Raw genomic sequence first — 21,393 nt, 5'->3', positions numbered from 1 at the left:
TGGCGTTAAGTGCTGTTGTTGTACTGTGCACTTTACGGAAACCATGCTGATGCTTCGCTGGGGTCAAGTGGTTTGTGAAATACGGGAGTAGCAAGGCCTCGAGTGTCTTCGCTACCGGGGAAAGGAGTGTTATCGGACGATAAGAATCTCCTATGTTGGCAGGTTTCCCCGGTTTGAGCAGTGGGACCACTCGCCCCACCTTCCAGATGTCTGGGATGATGAGAGTGGCCATAGACAAATTGAGGACCTCCGTTAGGTACGCTACCCCCGCAGGACCCAAATTTTTCAGCATCAGCATGCATATTCCGTCGGGACCCATGGCTTTGGAGGCTTTCGCCTTCCCGATGGCCACCTGAACTTCACCGCAAGTGAAAGCAAGGGGGGCACAGGTTGTTGGCAGTTTGTGCAGCCTTCTGGTCACTCGACGCTTGGCTTTGTCCACCGGAGGATGCAGTATTAACTGCCGGCTAAAATAGCTCGCGCATCGCTCCGGGTCCGACGAAGCATGGTCGCCGAAGGAAATTTCGACTCTGTCGTCGTGCTTCGTCGGATTGGACAGTGACCTCACGGCTCCTCCCACTTCTTCCGCTTATGTGCGTTTACTAGTTGCCGAAGCTCCGCGTTGAGATCCCTGATACGGGGATCTCCGGGATCGGCCTGACGAAGGCTATCACGCTCATCGGCTAGAACAGCCGCTTCGGCAGGGAAGTTTGGACGTGGGTCCGTTATACATCCTGTCGGTATGAAGCGAGCTGCAGCAGCAGTGACAGCCCTGCGGAACTTACGTTCACCGAGATGGACGTCGGTTGGTGTGGGAAGCGCTGTGAAGGTGTTTTCAGTAAACTCCGCGTAACCTTTCCAATCAGCTTTAGAAAAGTTGATATAGGTCCGGTGTTTGGCGGAGGGTAGGTGGTCTGATGCTAAAGTCAGCATAGGTCGCCATGTTATGCTGTTTATCAGACCAGCGCTGACTATGGGTATGTCTGGCGAGCTGCTGCAGTTACCCATAATTCTGGTGAGTGCGTCGTCGTTCATTGTGCAGAATGTCGAATCGTCTATCTGCTCAGCCAAGTCTGTTCCCATACGATCGTTTGACAAGCTTGAGTGCCAAAGATCGTGGTGCGCATTAAAGTCACCTACTACCATACGGTTTTCACCTCTGAGGAGCGCACCTATATCAGGGTGATATCCTGCCGGGCAGCAGGTGACAGGGGGTATGTATATGCTAAATATTTCGAGCTCAACATCGCCTGACCGGATAGCAATGCCCTGACATTCTAGGGTGGTATCCCTGCGGTCGATGTCTGCTTCGATAAGACGATACTGCACGGTGTGGTGCGCGATGAACGCTAAGCCACCACCATTATCTCGCTCGCGATCTCGACGGTGCACATTGTACCCGGCACAATTCAACAAAGTTAAATTGCTGTGCAACTTCGTCTCTTGGACCGCAGCTATCAATATACCATGCCGACACATGAAGATGGTTATCTCCTCAATCTTTCTCTGTAGCCCGTTGCAGTTAAATTGAAGGAGCTTCATGTGGTTCGGGAGAGGTGTCGTGATGTGAGATGTAAGGGATGTGTGTGTTCTTACCGCCGTTGGCTGTGTGCGCTGCTGTGATGGTTGCCGCCCTGTGGTGGTGGCGGGAGGCGTCGCAGTTGAGGTCTGCGACCGAGCAGCGCAACACGGGCCCTCGAAGTTCCCAGTCCAATCTCGCGTGGTACGCAGACCTGAGCATGCCCTAAAGTGGCACCAGCCAAGGCAGGTGTTGCACTTGACTGATGTCGCATTACGGAATATCCTGGTCTGACATACTGTGCAGATTGTAGGAGGAACCACGAGTTGTTGGCGGCGGCGTGTGGGTAGTGTGAGTTATGTGGTCTGTCGTGGCTGTGGTATGGTCTGTGGTGTTATTATGTTGTTGTGCTGTGGTGACTGTGTGAGGCTGCTCAGGTGGACTGAGGTTAGCCGTGGAGGCTGCTCTTTTTGAGCAACAGGGGACCACGTACGACGTGGTCCACTGTCGATGTGTCCGTAGTCCTGAGCAGACTCTAAGGTGACTCCACCCCTCGCAGGCATTACACTTGACTGAGGTGGAGTTGTGGTGTAGTCGTCTCTGGCATACACAGCAGGTGTAGATTTCTGGCCCTGGGTTTGACTCGATGCCAGCCCTGAGTAGAAGAATACGTAGTGAATGTAGCCCTATGGACGAGCAACTACCGAGATACTTCGCCGACCTAAACGGGGTTAGATCGCCGAAACAACAGCCCTTGGTCGGGTAAAACCCGAATCATTCCGGTACGTAGAACCGGCTGTCGTGGGAATGTTCTGAGCATAGGTTATAAGGTCTTTTCGAGTGTATGTGCGAAAGACTGAAGCCTGCCGTCAACGAACTGATTGGACTTTATCAGTGTGGCTTAAGGCCTGGAAAATCCACCATAGATCAGGTATTCACAATACGCCAAATCTTGGAAAAGACCCGCGAGAATAGGATCGACACACACCAGCTATTTGTCGATTTCAAAGCCGCACGACAGCACGAAGAGAAGTTGCCTTTATGCCGCGATGTCTGAATTTGGTATCCCCGCGAAACTAATACGGCTGTGTAAAATGACGTTGAGCAATACCACCAGAATAGGGAAGGACCTCTCCGAGCCGTTTGATACCAAACGAGGTTTCAGACAATGGGACTCCCTTTCGTGTGATTTCTTTAATCTGATGTTTCGAAAAGATAATCAGAGCCGCAGAACTGAACCGCTCAGGCACAATACTTTACAAGAGCGTACGATTGCTGGCGTATGCCGACGACATCGATATTATCGGTAAAAACAAGGGCTACGTCTTTTCTGCCTTCTCGGGAATTGAGAAGTTAAGTCCTCTCTCGTCGTACAAAGATCACACTCTTTTAAGTCACTCATCATGCCTGTGCTGGTGTATGGCGCGGAGGCATGGACAATGAAAGCATCTGATGAGGCGGCTCTTAGAGTTTTCAAGAGAAAGATTCTGCGAAAGATTTACGGACCTTTACGCGTTGGTGATGGCGAATATCGCAGATGATTTAACGATGAGCTGTATGAGCTTTACAACGATATAGTGCATAGTGCAGCGAAATAAAATTCAGCGGCTCCGCTGGCTTGGCCATGTCGTTCGAATGGACAGAAACGCTCCTGCTCTGAAGATATTAAACGCGGGCCGCGATGCTGGTAACAGAGGAAGAGGAAGGCCTTCTCTGCGTTGGAAAGACCAGGTGGAGAAGGACTTGGCTTCACTTGGCATTGCCAATTGGCGTCAGTTAGCACAGAAGAGAAATGACTGGCGTGCTGCTTTGGACTCGGCCAAAATCGCTTAGGCGGTTACAGCGCCAACAAAAAAAGAAGAGATTGTAATTTCACTTCAATTTAAAAATTTTGAGCAGCGCTGTATTAGATCATCTAAAATAAAGAAGACTTAGGGCCTTATTCTGTATCACGAACGATAGGCAAAACGAACGATTCGTCTGCAGACGACAACCTCTTTGATTGCGATTTTAAACTCTATCGGTCGTCTTTGTCTTGCTTTTCATACATTACGTTGCAATGGTCTCGGTTGCGTTTAAGCCGGCTAAAATGATGCCGCCGGACTAACTTTTGAAGCATTCCTCTGCAGACGAATCGTTCGTGTTGCCTATCGTTGGTGATACAGAATAAGGCTATTAAATGCTTTATAAATCGAAATTTTTTATGAATATGTTACTTTATTCAGCTTTTTGAAGATATTTAATTTATTATGAATAAGGCCATTTAACTTTGTCCAATATTTTGTTTCTGACGTTTAGAAAAATATTTATAAAAAGAAATTCAATTTTCTTTAAGGAAATACATTTAGTTGCCTAATGGCCAAGCCTACCACCATTAAGGATGCACTCCGTATTTGGGAGGAAAATAACGGCAAGAATCCCATTACCGTGACCGATATTGGATTACAGTTTCAGTATCCACCAATCGAAAAAATGGATAGCACTCTTAACACCCTTGTCAACTGCGGAAAGCTTAGCCTTTCTTCAAATATGATCGAAAAGATAACTGGTATTAATCAGCTTAAAAATCTTCGGATACTTTCATTGGCAAGAAACAACTTGAAAAGTATTAATGGTATTGTAAGTGACTAAAAGAAAAAAATGGTTTCTGCATAATGATTATAATGCTAATAGGAAGCACTGGGAGAAACACTGGAAGAGTTGTGGGTTAGTTATAATATCATTGAAAAAAATTAAACCCATAGAATCGATGAAAACGTTGCGCGTGTTTTACATCTCCCATAACCTCATCAAAGATTGGACAGAGTTCAATCGCATGGCTGCAGCACCAAAGTTGGAAGAAATTTCTTTTCTTGGAAATATTCTCAACGAAAACATGGATGAATTGGTCTTTCGAAGTGAAGCTATCCGTCGCTTGCCCTTGCTCAAAAAACTTGATGGTGATACTGTCATACGAGGCGATTAATGGAAAAATATGTACATCAACTACTCCTGTATGCGATTTAATATTTTTATATTTTGCAATAATATATCTAGGAAAAAATCAATAGCTTCATCTATACATACAATATGTAGGTGTATAGGGCTTAAATTTACAAACGACACATATTAATATCCGACCAGCAAACAGATTCAAACATTAGCTATCCCTAATTTTATTCACCAAAAATCTCTAAAAGTATAGCAGGCGCGTCTAACAATATGCAACATTTAGTTACAAGATTTTACTGATTACACACCGCATGTTATTTTTCCATGTTATATACATTTAAGTCCCAATGCTTTTCATTCAGACAAATTTGGCGACGAAAATTTAGCGTAGCGATTGTGGGAATTCTACTGCGGGGCGTGCGTTTGGGAATACTTTATTCTACTTAAACAGGCTGTCCTTTCCATTACTACCGATTTAGATGAGGTCACGCTAGAAGCTGGTGTGTCTTTATCTACTGCCGGATACGTATCAATATTTACGTCAGTTACATTTTTTAGACGCTGTAACATGTTGAACGAGACAAGATCTAATTTTAAATGTTGTACACTAAGCGCACTTCCGTCCCAGTCTATTAGCGATTTAAACTTTAAAGGGTCGCAGAGATTCAGTAGTTCTGTTAAAAAGTAGAGTTGCAAAAATAATTTTATACATATTTTTGAAAACTAACCCATCCCTCCGCTTTGGTATTCATTGCGTTCTTTTTCTAGGGTTATTCTGATGACACCTTCTCGAGCTGCATGTTGTTTGGAACGATTCTTGCTAATCGAATGCTTTAGTGCAATTTGTGCAAGTTCTCCGTCGAAACGTCTTAGATACAAAGCCATAAGATCTTCAAATTCCTGGGGCGTAAGTGGATCGGAACGGCCTTCCTCAATATGCTCCAAGAACCAACTGAGCTTCTCTCCCATTATATTGCTTTTGATTGCATGACCTAATCGCGTTTTGTGTTTGTTATTTTGCCGACGTGCTTTTTTACTTAAGGCCTTTGTTTTCCGACTATTTGGATGTTTACACTTCTCGAGTTCTTTGCGAAGATTAGTCTAGTAAAAGATAACTTCCTATTAAGTACTCAAATTGGGTTGACTTCGCGAGAGTGCACCACGCTTGGAACAAAATGACTTTATGGGGGGTGTAGAGGGGGTCGTACACATCACAAAACTGAAAACGGGACGGCGAGGAAACTCATAGTTTACGAGTAATTTGTTATTAAAGTTGCAAATTGTTATTTTATTATGAGTTTAATAGCTATTATGACTACTATCAGCCTATAGTTTTCTTAAAACTCTTTCGTTTGGCACTAATATTTCGATATTTCATTTATGTATCTTTCGTATGAGTAAAACAAATTCGACTTTTCAAACAGGTCGCAACCCCTTTAAAAGTATTTTCAGAAAAAATTTAAGCCTGGCATTGTTATATATATTTCAATTAACTGATGAATTAATTTGAATTAATTTTTTTTTAAGCACTTGGCAACTCTCATAAATACAGCTTAGAAGTAAATATAAAAAATAAAATAAATATATACAGTATCGGTCATATCTATAGCACGCCATTTCAAAGTGATATTGTGTGCCGCTTATGTTTATTTATTTATTTTTAAGAATTTTCAATTAAAATACAGTTCATTCTCAGACACACCCCATTTAAACCCAAGTGTAACAATTTGTAGAAAACTACAAAATAGTGCAACAAATTTTCACCTAAATTTCAAACTTTTTTCTCGGAAGTGTAAGAATTTTTTTGAGTACACAGTTTTTTAGCCCCTTCAATTTTAGTCTAATATGTGCAAGTTTCAAGCGGCTAAAAGTTACCGTTGAATTTTTAGAATCTTTTTCGCCAAAGGTGTTGCGGATTTCTTCCATATACAAATAAATTGAGTTTATTCATTATATGGAAGCCAATGCGACAAAAAAAATTCTAAAAAATAAACGGTAATTCGTAGCCACTTCAAATTTGCACATTATCAGACTAAAATTGAAGGGACTAAAAAACTGTGTACACAAAAAAATTCTAACACTTCCGAGAAAAAAGTTTGAAATTTATGTGAAAATTTTTACTTTTTTGTAGCTTTCTACATATTATTAAGCTTGGGTTTCTATCGGGTTTGTCTGAGAATGAACTATATTTTAATTGAAAATTCTTAAAAATTAATAAATAAACATAAGTGGCACACAATATCACTTTGAAATGGCGTGCTATAGATATGACCGATACTGTAAATATGTATATCAAATAAAAGGTTTTTCTATTATCTTTCAAACCATATTAACATTTCGGTGCAATAAATTTCAAAATATAAGCTTTTGAAAATACTGAAAATTCCACCTTTACCCCCTCTAGCGGGAAATCTTTAGCTATTTGTACAACGATTTAGGGGTGGGGGGCGGAGGGGGGGGGGGTGTGGCTCCCCAAACCCCCCCTAAACGAAGGAGGATGAACGCCGCTTTATGAAAAGTCACCCCTCACCCCCCCCCCCCCCTAAAAACCCCTTGGGAGCTGTTTGAAAATAGGGAATTTTAGATTTTTTGCAAGGAAAAACCTTGGGAAAGGATGAGGTAACTAGCATTCCCTTTCTGTGTGATAAACCTGGGGCTGTCTTATCTTGTATATAAACATGTATATACAAATTTATAACAAAAATTTGCAACAAATACCATATTTCCAACCGACATTATTGTTAAATTAGTGCACAGATTTAGTAAATTAAATTTTTGTAATAAAGCGTGAACTGTTGTCTACAAGTGTGTGTAAAAGTTTTTTGATTCGATTCACGCGTTTGGGCACAGCAACCCAAAATCGTTGTACAAATTCGTAAAGCGTACCCCCTCTAGCTCCTCCCCTATTAATTTCCAGCAAAAATGGTTACTTTCCAATTCAGTAAAAAGGGGCGGACCACGCCCTCTTTTTCATTTTCTTTCCTCAACTCAACTTGTTCCTTAAAAGTGCTTACATTTAAGTCACATTTATCTATTTCACGCAATTTCGGATAATAAAATCGATGCAATTTGCATCAGCATATTTGGTGAATTTCGCAGCTTAGCAAAAAATTACTTAAAAACTATAAGTGGGCGCGGGTTGGGGTCTTCACTTTTAGAATCAAAGTATTCCCCCCCTAGACGCCTAAATTTTTTTTTTCGGGTTTTTTCACTAAAATTTTCCCAATATTCTTACGCTGCACACATCAAACTCATAATTGCTATTAAACTCATAATAAAATAGTGCTTATCTTATTTGCCTTTATAATAAGGGTATTCATCAAACCTTATAAATGCATTGTAAACCGTATAAACTTATAATTGTGTAAACCTTATAAATGAACTGTCAAAATTTGTATGGAAACTCGTTTACACATTTCTGATATGGGGTGTTCACAGTTCGTTCCAAATTATGTCTGAAAATGTAGACGTCTACATTTTGAGACATCTTTAGCATCAAACTGTGAGCACCCCTTTCTAGCAGTCGTCGCAAAATCGTCTCAAAACTTTGCTGGTGTTGCCAGACATTTCCCCTTTTCGTACATTTTTTATATATCGCCTTTCGATTTTGTTTCTGAAAAATTTTAATTATTTAACTTAATTACCAATTCCTACTATTTGTTATTTCGGGAAATGTTTAGCTATTTGTACAACGATTTAGGGGTGGGGGCGGAGGAGGAGGTGTTGTGGGGCCCACAAATCCCCCCTAAACGAAAGAGGATTGACGCCGCTACCGCCCCAGTGATGTAACCTTGGGAAAGGATGAGGTAACTAGAATTCCCTTTCTGTGTGGTAAACCTGGGGCTGCCGCCCCAGTGATGTCTATTTTGGTGTTTTATAAAAATATCTTGTATATAAAAATGTATATACAAATTTATAAGAAAAATTTGCAACAAATACCACATTTCCAACCGACATTATTGTTAAATTAGTGCACAGATTTGGTAAATTAAATTTTTGTAATAGAGCGTGAACTCTTGTCTACAAGTGTGTGTAAAAGTTTTTTGAATCGATTCACGCGTTTGGGCTCAGCAACCCAAAATCGTTGTACAAATTCATAAACAGTGCCCGTTATTTCTTTTCCTTGATTTGTTTCTTTTCATCAGAAATTGTGTGGTGTTGTTGTTTCCCATACAAAATTGGAAAACGACGCCGTCTACATTTTGTCACACTCAAAGGTATGTTTTTTACGCGTCTACATTTTGCAACCTCGCAGCAGGGTTGCATTATGGCAATACTAATCGCATTTTTTTTATTTATTGGGCACGTTTTCTGTATTTGCATTTAATTTGAGCGCAATTTCTGATGAAAAGAAACAAATCAAGGAAAAGAAATAACAAATATTAGGAATTGGTAATTAAGTTAAATAATTACAATTTTTCAGAAACAAAATCGAAAGGCGACATATAAAACGGCACGCAAAGAAGAAATGTCTGGCCACACCAGCAAAGTTTTGAGACGATTTTGCGACGACTGCTAGAAAGGGGTGCTCACAGTTTGATGCTAAAGATGTCTCAAAATGTAGACGTCTACATTTTCAGACACAATTTGGAACGAACTGTGAACACCCCAATAAATTTATCCAGCGATTTCACTGAATAAACTTGATAAACTGAAGACAATGCAACTCTGTCGCAACTCTAGCTGTTTTCTTAGGCAATAATCGGGATCCGCATACAAATTTTGCACGCAAATTCAACGATATGATCCTGATAGAGATCTGGTTCAATTATTATCCCGTCTGTTTGTTTTGTTTCACTGATAATTCGCAGTTTGGTAGCCGTGACAAATGAATTCATACACAAACAGACATTCTGCCATTGTTTCTTATAACTTGCTTCAAATAAATAGCCTTTATGTTATATGTACATTTATTTAAATAGATATATCGTAAATATAATTTTTTCCAATTTAGTGAGGTAGTTTCTATAATTTCTTTATCCCCGTGCTAGTGGTATAAAGTTAGTGACACTGCGCTTTATAACCAGAGAAAACACGACTATTGTCGCATGTGTAAACGAAAAGAGAGTGTGGGTAGTTCATGTAACAGAGTGCATAAACTTATAAGATTATCTGCTTGATAAAGTTATCGGTTTAGATGAATACCACTAATGTTCTTACGCTTTGAACATCTTGCAACACATTTTGAAACGTTATCTGGCAACACGTTACTCACACGTGCGGCTATCTTCGTTTCGGTCATTGTCCATACATACATACTATTTCGGTTGTCTAATGGAAAATAAACAAATTTATAAACGTGTTCCTCATCGTTAAACAATGGAATTAATGAAATATCAAATAGATAAACGTTCAAAGAGCTTAATTTAGTTGAAATGTGTGTGTTGTGCACACTTGTATTTGTTTGAAATGGTTTGTTATCGTACATTTTGTTAGGCGAATTTTCAACTTTAGCAACAAATTACTCGTAAACTGAGTTTCCTCGCCGTCTGGTTTTCAGTTTTTTGATGTGTACGACCCCTCTACACCCCCAAAAAAGTAATTTTGTTCTAGGCTTGGTGCACCCTCGCGAATTTTCCGCCTCAAATTGTAAATATATACAAATTATTAAGTTACCATTTTTCTAGAACTTCTTCACACGAATTTCGATATGATACGATTAGGAATGCAGAAAATATATCGATGCAGCGGAAACATCGATTTTGCTGTTCGATGATCGAATAAAACCCATGGTGGCATAATAGGCCATATCCAAGAACATATCAATAGTCGTATTTAGTACTCAACTAATGGGCTGTTTTTGCTTACGCGTAAAAGCACATTTAGCGCATTTAGCTCTAAATGCTACTCTAAATGTACATTTATCCATACAAAATTCGTCACCTAAATGCAACTAAATGCAACTCCATTTTTGCATTTAGAATCTAAATGCTAAAAGCATCCCTGTGATCTTCCAAAATTTCCACGATTCGAACATGGTTTAATGAGAAGAAGTGGCAACATTGCTTTTTCGAGTATACAGTCGCTAGCTGCGTTTCAGTGATCGCCGATCGAGACTTCATTTATTATTTTACATTATTTGGATAAAGAAAAGTTACGCAAAATAAACATCGATATGATGCTGATAGAAATCTGGATTAATTTGTGATCAACTCTGTTTGTTTTGTTTCCTAATTAAGTGTGAAAATTATAATTGACAGCACCGACAAATGAATATATACACAAACAAATGTTTGGTTATGGTTAAAATAGTTCAAGCTTTTGTATTGAATTTTCGGTTTAGAATTTATTTTTTCCTTTTCAGTAGTGATTTTTGGACATTATCTTTTCCGTTAGAATTTATCGTAATAGATACGGATCTGAATAAGCGACTGGAACACGGCTGTTTGTCAAAAGCATACGACTTCGAACTCGCGTAAATGTACATTTGCTAAATGCGATAGCATGAACGCTCTTCGAAAACATATGTTCGAAAGTGCTAAATGTTGCATTTTAAATGCAGCAAAAACGCTGCATTATGCACACAGAGTTGATCACAAATTAATCCAGATTTCTATCAGCATCATATCGATGTTTAATTTGCGTAACTTTTCTTTATCCAAATAATGTAAAATAATAAATGAAATCTCGATCGGCGATCACTGAAACGAAGCTAGCGACTGTATACTCGAAAAAGCAATGTTGCCACTTCTTCTCATTAAACCATGTTCGAATCGTGGAAATTTTGGAAGATCACAGGGTTGCTTTTAGCATTTAGATTCTAAATGCAAAAATGGAGTTGCATTTAGTTGCATTTAGGTGACCAATTTTGTATGGATAAATATACATTTAGAGTAGCATTTAGAGCTAAATGGCTAAATGTGCTTTTACGCGTAAGCAAAAACAGCCCATAAGGGCCGGTTACTCAATGTCTGGTTAACACTAATCTGCGGTTAAACATCGTTATCGTCGTCTACGACTCCATGCATACAACAGGAATGCGTATTACAATTCGAATAAAGCTACATCACAATTTTATGATTGGAATAATTTAGATACATTCTCAAATAATAAGTAAGTTTGACGCTAGTTCTTTTAAAGTAAATTTGTGCATAACATTTAGATATCTACTATTTGTATGTTTCACAGCATGCTTTCGATAAACATCGACTTCACATCATTGCGGTTGTTCTGGCTATTTCACACAATTAACAAGAAAATTATTATTCTTTTGCATAATCATGCAATGAAAATAAAAATTACATAAGCGGATGATCAAACTTGACATTATTTAATAAAAATGTAATTTTTCCAAAATATCGTAAAGAAAAATCAATACATCATCGACGCTCCACTGGAAAGGGGACAGTCCCTGCTTTCTAAAAAGGCGTAGCCCCCCTTGGGCTCCTTCCACAGGCCCCTAAGGAACCGTTTGAAAAAGGGCGAAAAACGGAATTTTCTTAGGCAAACTGAGCAGTTAGTGGAATATGACCCTACTAACAGAAGCCGTGGGATTTTTTAATAAAAGAAATTATGCCAAATTAGATATCGGGTGATTTTGAATAAAGAATAAAAAAGTTAATTAGAAATAGAAAAAACAAGTTTTTATAAAAAAAAATTATTTTTTAACAGATGTATTTTTGCGTAGAATTCCTTTCTGCGTAGGCGGCCTTCGGCCGCACTTAAGGATTATAACCCTCAGACAGTAGAATTCTCCGTTCTGTGTTGCCAAAGAAGGGGGGCTGAACACCTTTTGCAGAGAACACCTTTCTGCGTAGGCGGCCTTCGGCCGCACCTGCTGAACACCTTTTGCAGAGAACCCCTTTGTATATCTTTAATGCTTACTGGGTTATATCCTATCTTCTTTTGTCTCTCATTCTTTTGCATATTTTGGAGTTTGACAGCTGAACTCCGCCATTTAATTTGCATATGCAACCAAAGTCAGACGCTTGATTTTGAAGGTGCTTTTATTTAATGAATTGTGATTAATTGGTTAATATTAAAGTCGTAAAGCAAGTTATAACTAATCGAGTAAAGTGTAAAGTGAAGGGGAATACAAAAATGTATTGGCTGCTTTAAGGAGAATAGGAGTGATAAATGTACGCTAATTTCCGAATTTTACAAAAAAGGGCATATTTCAAACCCAATTTGTAAATAAATTAGTGACCAAAATTTACAAAAGTGAGTGTTAAAATAATTTGTCGCTTCTACCAAACTTTGCGGCCAAATTATCAGTGAAACAAAACAAACAGAAGGGATAATAATTGAACCAGATCTCTATCAGGATTATATCGTTGTAGTTGAATTTGCGTGCAAAATTTGTATGCTGATCTCGATTATTGCCCAAAAAAAAAAACATAGCTAGAGTTGTCACAGAGTTGCATTGGCTTCAGTTTATTAAGTTTATTCAGTGAAATCGCTGGAGAAATTTCTCAGAAATAGTTGCGTTCCAGATGCTTCACGATTTGCAGGTTTTTACAGGAAGTCGTTCCAGGTGACCACCTCCCATAAGGTTTATTAATGGAGAAAACAGCTGTTCCTGCAAATCGTGAATTTCGTGAATATCGTGAAGCATCTGGAACGCAACTAAAGTGTAAACGAGTTTCCATACAAATTTTACCAGTTCATTTATAAGGTTTACACAATTATAAGTTTATACGGTTTACAATGCATTTATAAGGTTTGATGAATACCCTTAATGTCTTCTTTTTCAGTGTTTTTGTTGCACGGACAACCGCTTTTCTACCTCCAAGTTTGACCAAGTGAGCCACATTGACTCCAGTACGTTTGTCGCGAGCACATCCATCTGGCCGAAGAAATGTGGCTGCGGACGGGAAAATTTTGGTTTGGCATCCCCGCGTACAAAAAAAGGTGGTTATGGGGGGGGCGGGCGGTAAGGGGAGTTCTCCTGATTGCAAATATATATACTTTTAGCCTACGGAGGCTTATAGCTTTTAAGTTATTTGTTGTTAAAGTTTGTAAATTGAGCTAACCTCTCGGTGCTATTTCACACAATAAACACTATTAGGGTATTTTTAAGGTGTGCTATTTGTCGTATTTGTGCTATCTGTTATTGTTTTAGCACACCTGTATTAAAATTGTTGTTGTTTCGTAAAGGAATATGGAATAGCACAATACAGCTGCGAATCCTATGTATGCGGAATATTATGTTTTGCTATTTCAACGTGATATTCGACCAGCTCTTTTTGTTTACATTTTTCTTCTTACCTTTGGCGCCAAAATAAATTAAAAGTTGACAAAATCTGAAATGGAGATAAATTTGAATAATCAGTTAAGTTGTTATAGAATTAACGCAAACTATTGTTGGTTTGTTCAGGTTTAGATTCGAACTCAGAAAGATTTAAATGGATTTGTTTAATAAATAATTAAAGAAACCAACGGCGAAAGCATTCCACACGCTTCTTGGAGGAGTCTCTAAAGGCATTAGACTGGAAATGAGTACGATCCAAGGTGAGGAACATGCGTGTGAACTACAACACCGCTAAGCAATGGGAGGGCTCCACTGGTGCGGGTAGTATGGATGGAGACACTATTAAAAGTAAAGTTTTGATGTTTATTGAATTCTCAGTCTGACTATGAAAACTAAAATTCTAAATTTCTTAGGCCCTTTAACAAAAATGTTTAGTTTTTATGAATTTGATGACAAATTCGGAAGCACACTACAGGTGCTGTCCATAATTGAGGAAACTCTACATAGCGAGGTAGAGAACTTTGATATTTTAAATATTGAGTATCTACCTGACACACAGGATCCTATGAGCAACTTAAGTCCAGATATCCAGTACCTTCCTGACGCTCAGGATCCGATGAGCATTTCAAAGCCGATTAGCAATTCTTCAGTGGTAAATGAAAGTCTGTCAGAGGTAAAATGTACTCCAAGCACAAGCCGTAGAGGCATTTATAGCATAACTGCACTTTCTGATATAATGAAAGAAAAGTTGCAAATAATGGAGTTGGAAATGAAAGAGCGTCTAGCTAGGGTAGAATTACACTTAAAATACGAAACTTAATTTGCTTTTGTTTATTCAAAAAATTGATTTTGAATTACGATTTTTTCTACCTATTTTCCTTATAAAATATACACAAGTGTCTCATTTTAAAAATAACATTTTCTAGTCTGGAAAAAGAACTGAATAGAATAAAAGGCATTCTAATATATCTACACCTATGAGCGAGATAATAGCAGTGGGACATTTTGACCAGTATATTATCATTAGTAGTTTAACTATTTTTCTTTCAATTGATTAATGTTGCCAGCCAAAGTATCACCACTCTGCAAGTAGTCAAAAATAGCACCGGTAGCGCCTGCCGTAGTACTCCGGACGAGCAACCAACAACCAGCAAATCGGCGGCCGTTGCAGGCAGCAATCCCGCCTCAAAGAAAAGGAAATCCTCGGGCGTGGTCATGAGACAGATGTACCAGAAGGCGCTAAATATGTTAAATAAAATTGACAAAAATGCCGCGGCTGGTACGGTTCATGAGCGTGACGAGGAAGACAAGGCAAAATACATGCAAATAGTGGAAGAGTATGAAAAGTTACAGACAGATCGTGCAGCCACAATCGAGGCCACCGAAGCAAAGAAACGGAACCGCTCTCATAATGAAGGCGGCCAAGGGGCCATTACAAAGAAGGCTAAGCAAGGAGGTGATGCGGAGTCCGCAGCACCCGCGAAGCATCGCTGTTTTAGTGACGTCGCCAGAGATCACCTACAGGCGGCGATAATAGATGAAAATAGCAAGACACCGCTGGCAGTGCAGCAGAAATGGGTGGAGATTGATGTGAGGCTGTCGAGCCTCGTAATGAACTACGTACTCGACAACCCCGAAGGTCCTCACCCAGAGTTCGACTCGTCGGAATCCCTACGGGGATACCGGGTAGTCAAGTGCGCGAGCCAGTTCTCCCTGGATTTCCTTGCTGGATGCGTCGCTAAGATCAGCGACACTTTTGTCGGCTTGAAGCTCAAGCTGATCCCAGCTAAGGACATTCCAAGGAGACCACGTGCGCGCATTTGGCTGCCTCCGATGGATGAACCAGGCGAAAATTTGCTGCGGTGTCTTAAGCTGCATAATAAAGACATACCGGCGATCGAGGAATGGGAGCTTATAAAGGTTGAAGAGCCAAGAAGGCCTACAAATAAGCCCATTCTGCTAGCTATTTGCGCAGAATCACTAGCCGCCTTAGAGAAGGCTGACTATCGGCTCTGCTTCGGTATCCATAAGGCTAGAGTGCGGGTATTCCTCGGAGAGGTTAGCCCGGTAGACGAAGATCCCGGGGTTGATGGAGCAGGTGAGCTTCTCATGGGTGTGAAGCTGACAGATGACCCTGAACCGGAAACTTAAAGTAGCCCAAATAAATCTGAAGGACTCCAAATGTGCTACAGATAATCTAGTTGTCCTTCTCAGTGAGGAGGATATAGACATAAGCCTAATTCAAGAGCCCTGGGTCAAGCACGATACAGTCGTGGGACTAAACATAAATAATTATAAACTATACTATAAGAGCAAGGTGGGTAAACCGCGGGCGTGTATTCTTATCAAGAACGGTATAAATGCATTCCTTTGCTCTAATTTCAGCACATCAGATACAAAAATGGTTAAGGTGGAGACCACCGGACAGCCAAGTATACTCCTGGCCTCATCATACATGGCCCACGATAGGGACAGTCCGCCAACCGAAATCAAGGGGATAATAGCCAAAAACCCCAGACAAATTATAGTTGTCGGCTGCGATGCGAATGCAAGGCATCCAGTATGGGGTAGTTCTACGGAGAACGACCGAGGTGAGTCTTTACTACACTTCTTATTAAATACTAACTTAAGCATCTGCAATAGAGGTAATACACCCACACCATACACCTCCTGGATGGGAGGAGGTGCTGGATCTAACCCTGTTGTTAGAGAACGACAGCGTGTCTGTAGAAGAGTGGAGAGTATCTGATAGGCCTTCAATGTCTGATCACCGTCTGATCTTCTTTAATCTGCACGAAATTTCCAACACCCCCTCGAAATACAGAAATCCCCACAGGACTATTGGTAAAGATAAAGTAACACACTTAAGCGTAAACTAAGTAAGCTCCCACTAAATACAACTGTCACTACAGTTGAGGACCTTGATAATAGAGTAAATAAACTAAGAGGTTATGAAGAAAGCCTTTGAAAGATCAACTCCAGTTAGTACAGCAAGAAAGAAATCCCCACCCTGGTGGAATGGGGATCTCAGAGCCCAAAGAGACAAAATAAGGAAAATCTACAATGATTTCTTTAGAACTAAAAACTGGGCGCCTTATAAAAACGCCCTAAGATCTTATAAAAAGGAATTGAGAAAATCTAAAACTAAATCCTGGCAATCTTACTGCTCTTCTATAGAGAACTCTAAAGACTCAGCCAGGCTCAGCAAAATCCTATCAAAAGAACACACAAATATCACACTCATTAAGGGAGAAAACGGGGTGTGGACGAACACAGCTAGTGATTCTCTAAACACGTTAGTCAAGTTCCATTTCCCGGGATGTATTCGACATCCACCCACATCAGGGCCAATTGAACCTGGTTCAAATAGCAGTATACTGTTGAACTCGATCGTGAGCAGGGAAAAGATTATTTACGCTATCAACAGCTTCTCTCCCTTCAAATCCCCTGGACCAGATGGCGTAATCCCAGCAATGCTTCAGAGGGTGAAGGAAGAGATAGCACCGTTACTTGAGACTATTTTTAAGGCTACTATTACCTTGTGCTACATTTCTAAAAGTTGGAGAAGGGTAAAAGTCGTGTTCATACCCAAGCCAGGAAGGGAAAACCACGAAATAGCAAAAGACTTTAGACCCCTAAGCCTTACCTCCTTTGTGCTTAAAACAATGGAAAGGCTTCTCGACATTTATATAAGATCGCTGTTAGGTGAAGCGACACTCTCAACAGCACAACATGCATACATCAAAGGCAGATCCACTGAATCTGCTTTACATGAAGTGGTGAGCTTAATAGAAAAATCGTTGCACTTTAAACAATATACAGTATATTTTGCTTAGCTGCACATCCTTCTATGCACTAAAAACTTGTGCACTTAACCGAAAAAGGCACTTAAACGAATTTTCTTTACTACTTCAATGACAAAGGCATCCGAATCCCTATGAAACCAAATAATGGAGAAGCACTTACCACGTAGAAATTACTGCAAGCGAAATTTTTACCGAATGGTATCTAATTATCTATATAACTACATAAATTGATAACAATTTTCGTTGTTCTGCGAGATGAACAAAATAAATAAAAGCTTGTAAAATAAGGTAATTGTAGGGCCAGTGCAGGTAAACGTAATACTTTCTTTGATAATTGATACTAGTTGCACAATTTTTAAGGCAGGTAACGCCAATGTGCAGGTATGTTGAATGCATCTATCGGAGCAGTTTTCTTATAAATGTTAAAAATAATGCCTCTGATGCGCATTTTGGGGTAGGTATCTTAAATGTGCACTTAAGCATAAAGGCAGCAAAGCAAAATATACTGTACTCTGGCGGCATTTCTTGACATCGAGGGCGCATTTAATAACATTGAAGTTGACACCATCATAGACTCTTTGATAGATATTGGTGTTGACGACAGTGTTTGTAGATGATTACGATCGATGCTAGTCAATAGAATCATTCAGGCAACAAATGGGGCTAACTCTATTATACATCATGTGAACAGGGGCACTCCACAGGGCGGAGTGCTCTCACCACTGCTATGGGTGATAGCCCTGAACGGTATATTGCTAGAACTCATAGAGGGGGAGTCAAAGTTGTGGCGTATGCGGATGATGTTGTAATAGCAGCCACAGGTCCATTCCTCTCTACCGTTAGCGAAATCCTTGAAGGAACCCTGGGATGGCTACACGCCTGGGCTACGAGAAGCGGCCTAAATGTGAACCCTGCCAAGACAGAACTTATCCTATTTACAAACAGACACAAACTACCACAATTCAAGCTACCATCGCTAGACGGCAAGGCACTCTCACTGTCCCCCAGCGCAAAGTATCTTGGAGTCGTGCTGGATAACAAACTTAACTGGAAAACCAGTGTCGAATTCCGTAGACAGAAGGCCTACATAGCATACTACACTTGCAAGAGAATCTTCAGTAGAAACTGGGGACTAAATCCTAAACTTGTGATGTGGATGTATACCGCGATCATAAGACCAATTCTAACATACGGCGCCTTGGTTTGGTGGCCCGGCCTAAGCAGACAATATAATGTCAGCAAGCTAAGAAGCATACAAAGGGCAGCAAGCGCAGGAGTAACAGGGGCACTAAGATCCTGCCCGGCAGAAGCTTTAAACGCCATCCTCAATTTAATTCCTATTGATCTCCACCTGAAAGAAGTGGCTATGAAATCGGCGGTCAGACTCAGAGAGTCGGGCCTTTGGAGGACTAGACACTTCGGACATGGGTTGATCATAAATCAAATGCAATTAAATAGGACGACAGATTATATGGTAGGCAATTTGGACTTCAGCTGTAACGTGCAAGTGCTATTCCCATCCAGAAGGGACTGGAGAAGAGACCGAGTGGCCGACCGAGAAAATATCTCTCTATACACCGATGGATCCAAGATGGATTGCGGTGTGGGAGCAGGTGTCTACTCCAAGGAACTCGGCGTGGCTCTGTCTCTACGGTTGGGAAATAATACAAGCATCTTTCGAGCGGAAGTCCTAGGGATCCTAGAAGCCTGCAAAATCCTAGGCAATAGAGTTGGACACAGGAGTAAAGCAACAATATACTCTGACAGCCAGACGGCGCTATTGGCAATAGCGTCACCGGTTACCAAATCTAAGCTAGTTGGGGAATGCAAAGTAATATTGCGGTCAGTGTCTCAGTCAAATACCGTCTCTCTTGTCTGGGTTCCCGGACATAGGAACATAGAAGGCAATGAGAAGGCGGATGAGTTGGCGAAGGCAGGAGCCGGTTTGGATGAATCCCAGGCGGTAGCACTGGGTTGCCCTCTTGGAGTAGTCCAAGGAGAGATTACTACGCATTTCCTTGAACTGGCTAGACGAAGGGGGTCAGATATACAGACTTGTATGATAGCGAGAAAACTATGGCCTGACTATAACAGGGCGAAAACCTTGGACCTGCTTAGCAGATCAAGGCCAGAGATATTTAGAATTTTAGCAACCATCACGGGCCACTGGCCCATAGGCAAACATGCGGCAAAAATAGGTCTACCCCATAATATGATTTGCCGCAGCTGTCAACTAGAAGATAGCGAAGAAAGTGTCCAGCATTTCCTGTGTGAATGTCCAGGCCTTTCGAACATTAGACACAAGACGTTAGGAAAACATCTAGTAGCAGAACTAACCGACCTATCAGGAGCTACCATTAACGAAATCGGCAGATTCATTAGAGAGTCGAAATGGTTCGACCTAGCAACATAGGAAGTGCATAGACAAAATATTTATCCCCCGCGTAAAGTGCATCAAAATGGCGCAATAATGCGCTAATTGTGTCCTGGGCAGCGACTTGGAAGCACTGCAAAGAAACTAACCAGCCAACTGTTGCTTGTCTTATACGCAATTTATAATCACATATCACCTGCATTTTTGTAGCATATTGCCGTTTGCGTGAAAAGAAATACACATGATCCCTTGCATGGGCTTCAGCTAATTCAATTTCGGTTCCATCAATATAGCCCACACATCCAGGCATTTCGTTTTGTGTTATTGCCACCAGTTTTAATCGTTCCCTTTCATTTGGCCAATACAAAAACCGGTTCTTTAAATTTTGAATTGCTCTAAAAACACGTCTAGTTATATTTTGAATGGTGCAGCCATCCCCTATTCCAAAGAGGGACGCTACTTTGCGAATGGAAAGCCCTTCGCCTGATGATCATAAACGGTAAAGCACAATTTTTAGCTGTATATCTATCGGAAGTTGTGCTGAATTGAGTTTATTTTTAAAAATGTCGTCACCCTTAATGAGGTTTAAAATATACGCAAACTCCACCGGTGTAACGCGCATCATTTTGCAAAATCTTTCATTATTCAGATTCTTCAATATATTTTGCTCCCATTCAGTTGATTTTGGTAATCCAAAGTGAATACTTCTACGATTGGCAATTAATGATATAATCAGCCCTATTCTGCATTTCGATTACATTCCCGCATTCCGCTCCGCAAGGATCGAACTTAGGTATTCTGCGTTACGATCGAATCGAAAGAGGAAGAGGAAGAGAGAAAACATCTTTCGAAATCAGCTGTTTGCCTAGGAATGTGTGAAATCGAAACAAAATACCTTATACGAATTTTCGTAATTCGTAATTCGTAGCTACGCTACGAAAAACGAAAAATCCACATGCTGCAACCCTTGCGGAAGCATGTGCAGCATTGCCAGCTATCAGTTGTTTTTCGAAGATAGCTGGATGAAGGAAAACAAAGTGGAAAGGAATTAAAAAAAACACTCATCATGTGCTTGTTTATTGTAAAATTGGTTAATTTTACATATTTTGAGGAAAATTATGGATTCTGATGTATTTGCAATTATGGCAATGGATTCGCAAATGTATGCGGAGCTGTCGGGCATAGTAACTATGTCAGCTTCTGGTTGAATTGTTGAACCACAAGCCAGAACTCCCTATTCCTGAAGCTCTGGTTCTCAATCCAGTTAATGCAATAACAGCTTCTTCCAAGCCATTGAAAACATGCTCTTTGTTAGGTCCACCACCTGTTTCGCTTGCTCCTGCCTTCGGCCGCGCTTAGGGATTATAACCCTTACTAAGTAGAATTATCCTTTCTGTGTTGCGGGGAAGAGGGGCTTCCGCATGTCAAAGGTATACAACATTTCTTGTGCATATCACTCCGACTACGCCGTCCACAGTATTTTTGCGCAGAACCCACGTCGAAATTTGCAAAAAAGTGCATAGTGCAAACAGAGTTTATTAATAAGCCAGTGGTAGGAAATTTGAAACATTTA

General features: G+C 40.4%; 3 protein-coding genes and 1 pseudogene across 4 annotated transcripts; 3 read left to right on the top strand and 1 right to left on the bottom strand.

Annotated features, from left to right (window-relative positions):
* The first annotated feature begins 3,847 nt into the window (after positions 1 to 3,847).
* LOC118752331 lies at positions 3,848 to 4,507 on the top strand (annotated as a pseudogene).
* Positions 4,508 to 4,515: 8 nt separating this feature from the next.
* Positions 4,516 to 10,171, bottom strand: LOC118752330 (translation machinery-associated protein 16 homolog). Its single transcript, XM_036487199.1, has 3 exons — positions 10,067 to 10,171; positions 5,179 to 5,551; positions 4,516 to 5,124 (listed from the first exon to the last, which is right to left on the bottom strand). Exons 1-3 carry the CDS (start codon positions 10,067 to 10,069, stop codon positions 4,856 to 4,858), a joined length of 645 nt encoding a protein of 214 aa, XP_036343092.1. The 5' UTR covers positions 10,070 to 10,171; the 3' UTR covers positions 4,516 to 4,855.
* Positions 10,172 to 13,131: 2,960 nt separating this feature from the next.
* Positions 13,132 to 14,533, top strand: LOC118752333. Of its 2 annotated transcripts, XM_036487202.1 has the most exons (3): positions 13,132 to 13,300; positions 13,822 to 13,988; positions 14,054 to 14,533. In XM_036487202.1, the coding sequence occupies exons 2-3, from the start codon at positions 13,910 to 13,912 to the stop codon at positions 14,458 to 14,460; spliced, it is 486 nt and encodes a 161-aa protein (XP_036343095.1). In that variant the 5' UTR covers positions 13,132 to 13,300; positions 13,822 to 13,909; the 3' UTR covers positions 14,461 to 14,533. The 2 variants fall into 2 exon arrangements, with proteins under 2 accessions (XP_036343095.1, XP_036343096.1); XM_036487203.1 differs by lacking the exon at positions 13,132 to 13,300 and having other exon boundaries at positions 13,758 to 13,988.
* Positions 14,534 to 14,864: 331 nt separating this feature from the next.
* Positions 14,865 to 15,791, top strand: LOC118752332. Its single transcript, XM_036487200.1, has one exon. It carries the CDS (start codon positions 14,865 to 14,867, stop codon positions 15,789 to 15,791), a length of 927 nt encoding a protein of 308 aa, XP_036343093.1.
* Positions 15,792 to 21,393: the final 5,602 nt, after the last annotated feature.

Source organism: Rhagoletis pomonella, unplaced genomic scaffold, assembly GCF_013731165.1.
Source record: "Rhagoletis pomonella isolate Grant_MI unplaced genomic scaffold, Rhpom_1.0 Rhpom_scaffold_01400, whole genome shotgun sequence".
NCBI lineage: Eukaryota > Metazoa > Arthropoda > Insecta > Diptera > Tephritidae > Rhagoletis > Rhagoletis pomonella.
The sequence above is the reverse complement of the archived record's forward strand: the minus strand, read 5'-3'. Positions and strand labels throughout refer to the sequence as shown.